Consider the following 14,142-nt stretch of genomic DNA (forward strand, 5'->3'; position numbering starts at 1 on the left):
AAACATTTGTAAAACAAGTTAATATATCTTGATTAGATAAGTATTCAACCCCCTGAGTCAATAAATGTTTGAATCCCTTTTGGCAGTGATTACAGCTGTGATTCTTTCAGGGTATGTCTTAGCTGCCTTTCGTCATTATTATTTTTTGACATTTTTCAAGCTCTGTCAAGTTGGTTGTTGATCATTGATAGACAGCCATTATTAATTATTGCCATAGATTATGAAGCTGATTTAAGTCAAAACTGTAACTAGGCCACTCGGAAACATTCAATGTCGTCTTGGTAAGTAACTCCAGTATATATTTGGCCTCATGTTTTAGGTTATTATCCTGCTGAAAGGTAAATTTGTCTCCCAGTGTCTGCTGGAAAGCAGACTGAACCAGGTTTCCCTCTTTCTTGCCTGTGCTTAGCTCTACTCTGTTTATTTTTATACTGAAATCTTCCCAGTCCTGAATGATTACAAGCATACCCACAACATAATGCAGCTAACACTATGCTTGAAAATATGGACAGTGGTACTGAGTAATGTGTTGTACTGGATTTTGTCCCAAACATAACACTTTGTATTCAGGACAAAAGTGAATTGCTTTGGCACATTTTTTTTGAATTATTACTTTAGTGCCTTGTTGCAAAAAAGATTGGCGCACCTGTATTTGGGGAGTTTCTCCCATTCTTCTCTGCAGATCATCTCAAGCTCTATCAGGTTGGATGGGGAGCGTCACTGCACAGCTATTTTCAGGTCTCTCCAGAGATGTTAGATCGGTTTCAAGTCCGGGCTCTGGCTGCGCCATTCAGAGACTTGTCCCAAAGCCACTCCTGCGTTGTCTTGGTTGTGTGCTTTGGGTCATTGTTCTTTTGGAAGGTGAACCTTCGCTCCAGTCTGAGGTCCTAAGTGCTCTGGAGCAAGTTTTCATCAAGGATCTCTGTACATTGCTTCATTCGTCTTTCCCTCAATCTTGACTAGTCTCCCAGTCCCTGCCGCTGAAAAACATCCCCATAGCATGATGCTGCCACCACCATGCTTCACCGTAGGGATGGTGACAGGCTTCCTCCAGACGTGACACTTGGAATTCAGGGTTCAATCTTGGTTCCATCAGACCAGAGAACCTTGTTTCTCATGGTCTGAGAGTCCTTTAGCTGCCTTTTGGCAAACTCTAAGCAGGCTGTCATGTGCCTTTTACTGAGGGGGTTTCCATCTGGCATGATTGGTGGAGTACTGCAGCGATGGTTGTCCTTCTGGAAGGTTATTTTTCATTTTACTCATTACATCATTGTAACGGCTGTCAAATGGAGTAGACCAAGGCGCAGCAAGGTTAGTGCTCATCATGTATTTATTTTGATCTGAACACTGAAACAAAGAAACCAATAACAACAGCCAAACAGTTCTGTCACGTAAGTAATACAAAACAGAAATTAACCACCCACAAAACACAATGAGAAAACCCCTACATAAATATGGCCTCTAATCAGAGGCAATGAGATTCAGCTGCCTCCAATTAGAGACCAACCCCAAACAATTCCAACATAGAAACAGTAAAACTAGATATTTAAACATAGAAATAGAATAACATAGATCAACCCAAAACACACAAAACAAACACCCCCTGCCACGCCCTGACCAAACTATCATAAAAAAATGTATGGAGTAAAAAGTACATCATTTTCTTTAGGAATGTAGTGAAGTAAAAAGTAAAAGTTGTCCAAAATATATATTGTAAAGTAGAGTACAGATACCCCCAAAAAACGACTTCAGCCGTGCTGTGGAAGTTCTTACACAGGGACACTCAAAGTCAATCTGAAATGAATCATTGTTTATGGTTAGCAAGCTGAACTTAGATGCATAAAGTACCGGTCTGAAGTGAGCTCTCACGGGTCAGTCCCGTTAGTTCCCTTAGATACTGACACGTTCCGTTTGCATGATTTAGTTTATTCGCCATTCAGAATAAAAGTTTGCTTCATTCATGTGACGACAAATTGTGGGTCATGCATGTGACAGACCAATACCTCACAAGGCTTCTGTTCTCTGAGCTGAGGCCTTGAAACTGTTACATCCATTTCTCTAAACAAGGTTCTGGGCATACTGCCAAATTGCAGATACTGATAGTGAGGATTCATTCAATCAGTCACTTGCATGAACACAGAAACTGGTTTATAGAAAAAGCACAAATATAACACAGAAATTGGTTATTATAATTATAATTTCCATCACAGTAGTACTACATTATTTTTACTTCGGTACTTTACACAACTGCACCAGGCTAGGTTGGTGGTGGGTGATGGGGGTAACACGTGGGTTCCTTGTGCCTAAACTTAACCGATCACATTCATTTTCTGCCATTGAGGCAGATCTGCTTTTACAACAGAATGAATGGCATTGCTTGCTTGAACTCAACCAATCACATTTCTTGCCTAAACTTAAACTTTCACGTTACTTTCTGCCTTCGAGATAGAGCTGCCCTGAACAAGATACTGAATAAGGAAAACTCTAATATGCTCTAAATAGCTCTTATGCTTTTAAATAAATGACTGTTTTAATGTACACATGAATGTCCAACAGCTTTTGAACAATTAGCTATTTTATTGTTTTTGCAAGTAATTCAATCAACAGAGTGTAGAATACATGCCAGTCCACAGTTCTAAAGTCTTAATCATTAAAAATAGTAAATACAGACAATACCATAGTGATCATAAAAAAATAGGAAGATTTCTGAGTGAATAAACGTAATATTTCCACAATGCTGGTAATAGCTGACGTCACTGACTACACTTACATAAACTAAAAGCTAGTAAGCTGTGAAAAGGGAAACCCTGATATAAAATCTACATTATGGTAAATACGATTTTATGAGCCACTTCTCTGTCTCCAATGTACTCAGCTCATACAACATTATAATGACAGAGATGTGCTAGAGATACTCTCAAAGATCGGCTATGAAAAAGCCAACTGACACTTACTCTTGTGTTACTGACTTGTTGCACCCTCGACAACTACTGATTATTATTATTTGACAATGCTGGTCATTTATGAACATTTGAACATCTAGGCCATGTGCTGTTATAATCTCCACCCGGCACAGCCAGAAGAGGACTGGCCACCCCTCATAGCCTGGTTCCTCTCTAGGTTTCTTCCTAGGTTTTGGCCTTTCTAGGGAGTTTTCCTAGCCACCGTGCTTCTACACCTGCATTGCTTGCTGTTTGGGGTTTTAGGCTGGGTTTCTGTACAGCACTTTGTGATATCAGCTGATGTAAGAAGGGCTATATAAATACATTTGATTTGATTTGATTTGAGATGTAGTCGTGCATGTTATATACAGTATAATATGTTTTTTTGGTGGTATTTTTTATTTTACTCATTACATCATTTACATTGAAAGGAAATCATTTTTATTTTAATCATTTGAAAATAGCAATCAAACATTTGCTACTCTAATTCTGTATAACATTGAAATCAAACATTTCCTACTGTAATTCTGTTAAAACACTGAAATAAAAAATGTGCTACTGTAATTAAAACATTGAAATAAAAAATGTGCTACTGTAATTCTGCAAAAACACTGACATGTTATAAGGTTTGATTTGTCGGAAATGTTTATTATTTGTTTGAACAGTTTTTCTTCTTCTGTGGTATAGTACTGACTGGTGTGTTTAGTAAACTATTGAAACACAGGTTGTTAACACTCATTCACTCATTTCACCTGTGTTTTCTGAATACCTAGAGTGCTCCTGCTACTTCTTTTCATCACTCAAACTCACTTTGCTGTAGGCAACCCCTCTGACACACTTCTTACACTGTCCACAATACCTTGACCCTGCTTCCAAGATATGACTTACCCACCTCCCAGACTGCCTCAGCTGCTTTCTCTGCTGCCTCTCCTGGTGTCTCTGCACCCTCTGCTGCAGCAGCTCCAATTATGCCCCCTCCTATTCCTCCTGTTAATGCTGCTATCAAACCAACAGCTATGCCTAACCCTGTACCCACTCCAATGTTTGCCCCAGCTCCTCCTACTGCTGCTCCTGCTGCTGCTCCTCCTCCAGCTCCTCCTCCTGCTACTCCTCCTGCCACTCCTCCTGCTACTGCTCCTGCTACTCCTGCTGCAGCTGCTTCTCCTCCTGCTGCTGCTAATCCTCCTGCTGCTGCTACTCCTCCTGCTACTCCTTCTGCTGCTGCTGCTACTCCTCCTGCTGCTGCTGCTACTACTCCTTCTGCTACACCTGCTGCTGTTGCTAGTCCTCCTGCTGCTGCTACTCCTCCTGCTACTCCTGCTGCTCCCGCTACTCCTCCTGCTGCTGCTCCTCCTACTACCCCTCCTGCTGCCGTTACTCCTCCTCCTGCTAGTCCTCCTGCTACTCCTGCTGCTGTTGCTACTCCTCCTGCTACTCCTCCTCCTGCTGCTGTTGCTACTCCTCCTGCTACTCCTCCTCCTACTAGTCCTCCTGCTACTCCTGCTGCTGTTGCTACTCCTCCTGCTACTCCTCCTGCTGCTGCTGTTGCTACTGCTCCTGCTACTCCTCCTCCTGCTGCTGCTGCTACTCCTGCTACTCCTGCTGCTGCTGATACTTCTCCTGCTACTCCTCCTGCTACTCCTCCTCCTACTAGTCCTCCTGCTACTCCTGCTGCTGTTGCTACTGCTCCTGCTACTCCTCCTCCTGCTGCTGCTGCTACTCCTGCTACTCCTGCTGCTGCTGATACTTCTCCTGCTACCCCTCCTCCTGCCGTACTCCTCCTCCTACTAGTCCTCCTGCTACTCCTGCTGCTGTTGCTACTCCTCCTGCTACTCCTCCTGCTGCTGCTGTTGCTACTCCTCCTGCTACTCCTCCTCCTACTAGTCCTCCTGCTACTCCTGCTGCTGTTGCTACTCCTCCTGCTACTCCTCCTGCTGCTGCTGTTGCTACTGCTCCTGCTACTCCTCCTCCTGCTGCTGCTGCTACTCCTGCTACTCCTGCTGCTGCTGATACTTCTCCTGCTACTCCTCCTGCTACTCCTCCTCCTACTAGTCCTCCTGCTACTCCTGCTGCTGTTGCTACTGCTCCTGCTACTCCTCCTCCTGCTGCTGCTGCTACTCCTGCTACTCCTGCTGCTGCTGATACTTCTCCTGCTACTCCTCCTGCTACTCCTCCTCCTACTAGTCCTCCTGCTACTCCTGCTGCTGTTGCTACTCCTCCTGCTACTCCTCCTGCTGCTGCTGTTGCTACTGCTCCTGCTACTCCTCCTCCTGCTGCTGCTGCTACTCCTGCTACTCCTGCTGCTGCTGATACTTCTCCTGCTACTCCTCCTGCTACTCCTCCTCCTACTAGTCCTCCTGCTACTCCTGCTGCTGTTGCTACTGCTCCTGCTACTCCTCCTCCTGCTGCTGCTGCTACTCCTGCTACTCCTGCTGCTGCTGATACTTCTCCTGCTACTCCTCCTGCTACTCCTCCTCCTACTAGTCCTCCTGCTACTCCTGCTGCTGTTGCTACTCCTCCTGCTACTCCTCCTGCTGCTGCTGTTGCTACTCCTCCTGCTACTCCTCCTCCTGCTGCTGCTGCTACTGCTCCTGCTACTCCTGCTGCTGCTGATACTTCTCCTGCTACTCCTCCTGCTACTCCTCCTACAACTCCTCCTGCTGCTGCTTTTGCTGCTGCTGCTGCTTTTGCTGCTGCTGCTGCTGCTGCTGCTGTACTACTTAAGAGAGAAAGTACTACTGCCAATGACCCTGTAATCCCAAGTAGAGCTCCTACCACTATACCTGTTGTTACCCCTGACAGTTTGATCAGGAGTTTCTCTCTCGCTCTTTCCTTGGCTAGTTTTTCGATCTCTTCCTCTGACATCTGGCTGTTTGACTCTCTAAGACTCTCTATCTCTGCTTGTATGACTCCCTCCACTGCTTGAAGCATCTCATTGGTGTAGCATCTTCCTCCGTCCTCTCTCTCTATGGTGTTGAGTAACTCTGCTACTTGGTACTGGTTGTTCCTGTACTGACTCTGCTGACTGGTGTTCCAGTATTTGTTGTCAATGACGTGACAGCGGCCACCACATTTCTCCACAAGCTCACTCAGTTTCTTATTTGTTTTCACAAAATCCTGAATAGTTTTTCCTTCAGGAAGCTGGTCACCGTAAATGAAGAGAACTGTGGCATAATTGAAGATCTGTCGTGAAAAAAAGTTCTCGATTTCTGTGATGACTCTTTCCTCGAGGACTGTGTACTTTTCCACTTTAAGCACAATGAGAAAGACATGTGGCCCCGGAGCACACTCTACAATACATTTCACTAGTTCAGGTTTCAGATCCTCTTCAGGGATGTTTGTGTCAAAAAATCCAGGTGTGTCTACTACAGTGAGTTTTCTTCCATTGATGATCTTGGTCTTTGCTTCACACTTGTGCGTTCCGGAGTTGGCTGAACTGTCTATCTTGAACTCATCTCCTCCTCCAATGATGGTGTTTCCTGCACTGCTTTTGCCACTTCCTGTTTTCCCCAGCAGCACAATCCTCATTGCGTTTGACCCTGTAGGGAGGAGGGGGTGTCATTATGACTTAAATGTATTTTCATTGACACACTGGAGATATTATTTATAGTAATATACATGTATAATCACAAAGATCTCTAAAGGATCCCTGTGTCATTACTTAATTCATTGGTAACACATTTCTTGTAAAGAAGTGTATCTTAAATAATACATTAAAGCTAGAGTCCTTTATTGAACCAATAACAGAGTGGTCACCCACCTCTACTTTGGTAAACAGCTGAGGGATGAGGCTGGAGAAATGTAACCACTTTCAAATTCATAGACAGAGCTACTATCTGACAAATTATAGTTCTAACAATGTTTTGAGGCTAAACAATGTTTGCTCACATTTACATTGTTTAAAAACAGAGTAAAACAAGCATAGCTATATATTTTGGGTTCTGATGGGGTATGACAGGTGAATTAAGCTCATGAGGCATAATATATATTGTGCAGTGGGAAAGTATTCAGACCCCTTGACATTTTCAAAATGTTGTTACGTTACAGCCTTATACAGTTGAAGTTGGAAGTTTACATACACCTTAGCCAAATACATTTAAATTCAGTTTTTCACAATTCCTGACATTTAATACTTAGGTAAGTTAGGATCACCACTTTATTTTAAGAATGTGAAATGTAAGAATAATAGTAGAGAGAATCATTTATTTCAGCTTTTATTTATTTCATCACATTCCCAGTGGGTCAGAAGTTTACATACACTGAATTAGTATTTGGTAGCATTGCCATTAAATTGTTTAACTTGGGTCAAATGTTTCGGGTAGCCTTCCACAAGCTTCCCACAATAAGTTGAGTGAATTTTGGCCCATTACTCCTTACAGAACTGGTGTGACTGAGTTAGGTTTCTAGGCCTCCCTGCTCGCACATGCTTTTTCAGTTCTGCCCACAAAGGTTCTATGGGATTGAGGTCAGGGCTTTGTGATGGCCACTCCAATACCTTGACTTTGTTGTCCTTAAGCCATTTTGCCAAACCTTTGGAAGTATGCTTGGGGTCATTGTCCATTTGGAAGACCCATTTACGACCAAGCTTTAACTTCCTAACTGATGTCTTGAGATGTTGCTTCAATATATCCACATAATTTTCCTCCCTCATGATGCCATCCATTTTGTGAAGTGCACCAGTCACTCCTGCAGCAAAGCACCCCCACAACATGATGCTGCCACCCCCGTTCTTCACGGTTGGGATGGTGTTCTTCAGCTTGTAAGCCTCCCCATTTTTCCTCCAAACATAATGATGGTCATTATGGCTAACTATTCTATTTTTGTTTCATCAGACCAGAGGACATTTCTCCAAAAAGTACAATCTTTTTCCCCATGTGCAGTTGCAAACCGTAGTCTGGCTTTTTTATGGCGGTTTTAGAGCAGTGGCATCTTCCTTGTTGAGCGGCCTTTCAGGTTATGTCGATATAGGACTCGTTTTACTGTGGAAATAGATATTTTTGTACTTGTTTCCTCCAGCATCTTCACAAGGTCCTTTGCTGTTGTTCTGGGATTGATTTGCACTTTTCACACCAAAGTACGTTCATCTCTAGGAGACAGAACATGTCTCCTTCCTGAGTGGTATGACGGCTGCGTGGTCCCATGCTGTTTATACTTGCGTACTACTGTTTGTACATATGAACGTGGTACCTTCAGGCATTTGGAAATTCCTCCCAAGGATGAACCAGACTTGTGGAGGTGTACCATTTTTTTTGGCTGATTTTTTTGATTTTGCTATGATGTCAAACAAAGAGGCACTGAGTTTGTAGGTAGGCCTTGAAATACATCCACAGGTACACCTACAATTTACTCAAATGATGTCAATTAGCCTATCAGAAGCTTCTAAAGCCATGACATCATTTTCTGTAATTTTCCAAGCTGTTTAAAGGCAAAGTCAACTTAGTGTATGTAAACTTCTGACCCACTGGAATTGTGATACAGTGAATTGTAAGTGAAATAATCTGTCTGTAAACAATTGTTGGAAAAATACTTGTGTCATGCACAACGTAGGTATCCTAACCGACTTGCTAAAACTATAGTTTGTTAACAATACATTTGTGGAGTGGTTGAAAAATGACTTTTAATGACTCCAACCTAAGTGTATGTAAACTTCCGACTTCAACTGTACATACATACATACATACATACATACATACATACATACATATATATATATATATATATATATATATATATATATATATATATATATATATATATATATGTATGTATATGTGTTGTGGGGGTGCTTTGCTGCAGGAGTGACTGGTGCACTTCACAAAATGGATGGCATCATGAGGGAGGAAAATTATGTGGATATATTGAAGCAACATCTCAAGACATCAGTTAGGAAGTTAAAGCTTGGTCGTAAATGGGTCTTCCAAATGGACAATGACCCCAAGCATACTTCCAAAGGTTTGGCAAAATGGCTTAAGGACAACAAAGTCAAGGTATTGGAGTGGCCATCACAAAGCCCTGACCTCAATCCCATAGAACCTTTGTGGGCAGAACTGAAAAAGCATGTGCGAGCAGGGAGGCCTAGAAACCTAACTCAGTCACACCAGTTCTGTAAGGAGTAATATATGTATATATATATATATATATATATATATATATATATATATATATATATACAATCAACTATATATATTTAAAAAATCCCCTCATCAATCTACTCACAATAGCCCATAATGACGAAGCAAAAATATGTTTTTCGAAATTCTAGCAAATGTATAAAAAAGAACAAACTGAAAAATCACATTCACATTAGAATTCAGACCCTTACTCAGAAATGTGTTGAAGCAACTTTGGCAGAGATTACAGCCTCGAGTCTTCTTGGGTATGACACTCCAAGCTTGGCACATCTGTATTTGGGAAGTTTCTCCCATTCTTCTCTGCAGAGCCTCTCAAGCTCTGTCAGGTTGGATGGAGAGCGTCGCTGCACAGCTATTTTCAGATCTCTCCAGATCGGTTTCAAGTCCGGGCTCTGGCTGGGAATCTCAAGGACATTCAGAGACTTGTCCAGAAGCCTCTCCTTCGCCCCAGTCTGTGGTCCTGAGCACTCTGGAGCAGGCTTCATCAAGGATATCTCTGTAATTTGCTCCGTTCATCTTTCCCTGACCAAGGCCCTTCTCCCCCGATTGCTCAGTTTGGCCGGGCGACCAGATCTAAGAAGAGAGCAATCGGGGGAGAAGGGCCTTGGTCAGGGAAAGATGAACGGAGCAAATTACAGAGATATCCTTGATGAAGCCTGCTCCAGAGTGCTCAGGACCACAGACTGGGGCGAAGGAGAGGCTTCTGGACAAGTCTCTGAATGTCCTTGAGATTCCCAGCCAGAGCCCGGACTTGAAACCGATCTGGAGAGATCTGAAAATAGCTGTGCAGCGACGCTCTGGTTCCAAACTTCTTCCATTAAAAAATGATGAAGGCCGCTGTGTTCTTGGGGATCTTCAATGCTGCAGAAATGTTTTGGTACCCTTCCCCAGATCTGTGCCTCGACACAATCCTGTCTCGGAGCTCTACGGATAATTCCTTTGACCTCATGGCTTGTTTTTTGCTTTGCCATGCACTGTCAACTGTGGGACCTTATATAGACAGGTGTGTGCCTTTCCAAATCATGTCCAGTCAATTGAATTTACCACAGGTGGACTCCAATCAAGTTGTACAAATATTTAAAAGACGCTCAATGGTAACAGGATGCACCTCAGCTAAATGTTTAGTCTCATAGCAAAGGTGTCACGACTTCCGTCGAAGTTGGTTCCTCTCCTTGTTCGGGCAGCGTTCGGTGGTCGGCGTCGCCGGTCTTCTAGCCATCATTGATCCATTTTTAATTTTCCATTTGTTTTGTCTTGTCTTTCCACACACCTGGTTTCAACTCCATCATTACATGTTGTGTATTTAACCTACTGTTCCCCCCCATGTCCTTGTCCGGAATTGTTTATTGTAAGTGCATGTGCACGTTTATCTGGTGTGCGACGGGTTTTGTACCCATTGATTGTTTGTTCTGATTCCGGTGGTTTTATTATTAAACTGCTTCATGGTAACACAGTTTTTGTCCCCCCCCCCCCCGAGCCTGACTTCTCTGCCGCCCGTATGCACCCCTTACAAAAGGGTCTGAATACTTATGTAAATAAGGTATTTCTGTTTTTAATATTTTATAAATTTGCAAACATTTCTAAAAACTGTTTTCGCTTTTCATTATGGTGTATTGTGTGTAGATTGATGAGGAAAAACAAATATTTAATACATTTGAAAAAAAAGGCTGTAACGTAACAAAATGTCGAAAAAGTCAAGGGGTCTGTGTACTTCAAGAATCAATGGGTACAGATAATTAATACAAAATTCAAAAAATGGATGTATTAACTGCTGATTGCCCCTTTAATGAAAATGTGTGGTAAAAAGTTGATTAACAATAACTATATTAATCTTCTAAACTACATGACACACTTGCTAAAAGAACTACAAGCAACGAATAAGAAGATACTCTCCATGCTTGTCGACCAATGTTTTTCTGTATGAGGAAACGTGTCTATTGGTTTGATCCTAAAGTGAAGGAACATAGGAGATCTGTAAGCAACTTCTCTGACTTTGTTATATTATATCTAAAGTTTAAGTTCAAAGAAAATATCCCACTTTGTTAACTAAATGGATCTTTCTAGATTCTCTATAGAGTATCTCTATGGCAAGACTCCTGTACACTTCTCATTTGTAGCAGAATAAATATATGTGTTAATCTCAGGATCAAACTTTAATGTGACTTTCTGGCATCATCACATTTTTTGATCTACTTCCCCAGAGTCATATGAACTCGTGGATACCTTTTTTTGTGTCTGCGTCAAATAGGAAGAAAGTTAATAGGTAGTTTCACATGCCAATGCTAACTAATGTTAGCTCAGTGATTGGAAGTCTACAGGAACAGCTACCATGCTAGCTGTTCCCATAGATTTCCAGTCATTGCACTAATGCTAGTTAGCAATTGCACTAACACCAGTTAGCTACTTCCTTCATACTGGACGCAGAGACATAACATTTTTTATCCACGAGTTCATGTGACTCCGGGGAAGTATTGTTTTGTATGTGGTTTATTCTTTATTTCAGCATCACTCTGTAGCATGCATACAGCTCCATTCAGTGCATAGTAAGTAATGCCTAACTTGACATCTCGTAACAGTATAAAGGCCCTCACTGCCAAAATAATGAACTATCCCTTTAAATTAAAGTATTTCGTTTTTTGCCGCTATAGTCTAGAAGTCAGTAATGTGAAGATAAGCAATAGTAGCAGAATTAGCCTAGTCCTGATTTAATTAAAGCTCTGACTGGGAAATCGCCCCATAATGTCATCTAAAATATAAAATATGTTCTATTTAACAGACACTCACCAGACGATGAAGCCATCTTCTCATAAAGACAAGTATCCTCTACTCAAATGACAGAATGTGAACTTAAACAATCTGATTAGCTGTGTCTAAATGTTTTCTGCTATGAGGAAGGAATGGAGTGTTGAAACCTGCATGTGTTATGTCTTTCCAGGAAGATGTTTTCTTCCCTCTGCCTTCGTGCACTCCGCTTCGCCGATCTGTGACAACTGGTAAGGTGTAAGCAATAGCTCCATCTAGTTTGCGCCACATTGCTTTCACATATCCAGTCCTATCAGATCTGTGAAGGGGAGTAGACGAGAGGAGAGGGGAGTGAACATCTTCCTGGAATGACACACAGCCATTGTCTCTCTTGTTATCTCTGTAGTTCCCCATAACTAGATGACATGTCATACAGTACCGCTGACCTTGATAATATGACAGCCATAAAACCAAACAGATTGGTTAGAGTTTTGGGATTACATTTTGTTTATAGCTGTTAAATACCCTTGAGATGAAATGAGATGAAATGCTCCAAGATGATGTATGGAACATTTAAAAAATATCTACATTCATAAAGTATTAACCTATTGAGTTAAATGTTTATAAAGAGTAAACACTAGCAAACTCTATATTTTACTTTCTCTTTCAACAGTAGAAGGGTTGAGAATATGACAGAGATACAGTTCCTCAATCTCAACAGTGGAGCCTCAAAGTAGTAACTGATCCTGACCTCAACCAAACCTATAAAGTCCTCCTCTATACCCCTCACGATTTCAAGATTTGAAAGACACTTGGTTTCTACATATGAATGTTAGGAGCACAGCATTCCTGAGATAATGTATCTTTGTATAATGTAGTATTCATGTGTAATGATCCCTCCTTGCCGTAAAGATAAGGGTGACGCACCCACCCATGCGCACACACACACACACACACACACACACACACACACACACACACACACACACACACACACACACACACACACACACACACACACACACACACACACACACACAGAGTGAGTAGAGAGAGAGGAGGAGATACAGAGAGAGAGAGTCATATGAATAGGTGTGATGAAAAGGGGAAATGTAAACTTTACAAAACTGACAAACATTCTAGAAGTAATTCAATTAATGTTTTAGCCAATCACAGTGAGATGTACACACACACCTTCATAACAATCAATTGGGAGAGTAAGAGAGAGAGACACAAGAACAAAAATAAACATTTTAAACTATTGTATTAACCCAGCAAACAGTAGCTTCAGAGAGAGAGACAATTTTGCTTTCTCATAAGAGAATGGGAGTTGTTCTTCCAGATACATACAGAAAGAGCGAGAGAGCCTCTGTACTGCTGTTGTGTGGTGTAGATTCATAATCGTTGCTGACAAATGTGATACACACTTATTGTTTTATAAATAGATACATCAACAGAATACGGAATACTCAATCCACAGTCCTAAAATTGAGGAATCCTTTAGAAGAGAAAATCATAATAAATATATATATTTTTAAAGACTTTAAAGACTTTGTCCATAAAAAAGCATACGTTTCTGTGTGCTTCTTTAGCAGCTCATCAGTAGTTACATTTATTTAGCTTTTTATGATGAACACTAAAATACACCAGTATTCTAGTCCAGCCACTGGGGCCTGACAACTTGGATGGAAAATTACTGAGCATAGTAGTGGACTGTCACATCCTGACCCTAGTAAGATGTCATTTTCTATAGTAGAGTAGGTCAGGGCGTGACAGGGGGTGTTTTGTGTTTTTCTATGTTTTCTATTTCTATGTTTTAGTTCTAGTTTTTCTATTTCTATGTTGGGGTTGTTGGGTTGATCTCCAATTGGAGGCAGCTGGTCCTCGTTACCTCTGATTGGAGATCATATTTAAGTAGGGGTTTATCTTCCTGGGTTTTTGTGGGTTATTATAATTTGAGTAGTGTTTGTTTCTCTCTGGGTCACGGTTTGTTGTTTTGTCAGTTCAGTTATTTATGTATTGCAAAGTTTCATGGATTTAATAAAATGTGGAACTACTACCACGCTGCACTTTGGTCCGCTCCTTCCGACAGCCGTGACAGGACGATATTTCCACTCCTATTTGCCACATCTTCAATCTAAGCCTACTAGAAAGCATGTGCCCTCAGGCTTGGAGGGAAGCAAAAGTAATTTACTGGCCCTTTACTGGTTCAAATAGCCGACCAATCAGCACGTTACCAATCCTTAGTAAACTTTTGGAAATAATTGTTTTTGACCAGATACAATGCTATTTTACTGTAGAACAATTGACAACAAACTTTTAGCATG

The 14,142-nt window shown here is 41.6% G+C and overlaps 1 protein-coding gene across 1 annotated transcript; it reads right to left on the reverse strand.

The window, feature by feature from the left end:
• Nucleotides 1-4,675: 4,675 nt before the first annotated feature.
• On the reverse strand, nucleotides 4,676-12,059 carry LOC106577872 (uncharacterized). Its single transcript, XM_045700598.2, has 2 exons — nucleotides 11,858-12,059; nucleotides 4,676-6,481 (listed from the first exon to the last, which is right to left on the reverse strand). Exons 1-2 carry the CDS (start codon nucleotides 11,871-11,873, stop codon nucleotides 4,698-4,700), a joined length of 1,800 nt encoding a protein of 599 aa, XP_045556554.2. The 5' UTR covers nucleotides 11,874-12,059; the 3' UTR covers nucleotides 4,676-4,697.
• Between the last annotated feature and the right edge of the window lie 2,083 nt (nucleotides 12,060-14,142).

The sequence above is a fragment of the Salmo salar genome, chromosome 18 (genome assembly GCF_965601325.2).
Source record: "Salmo salar chromosome 18, fSalSal1, whole genome shotgun sequence".
Classification (NCBI taxonomy): domain Eukaryota; kingdom Metazoa; phylum Chordata; class Actinopteri; order Salmoniformes; family Salmonidae; genus Salmo; species Salmo salar.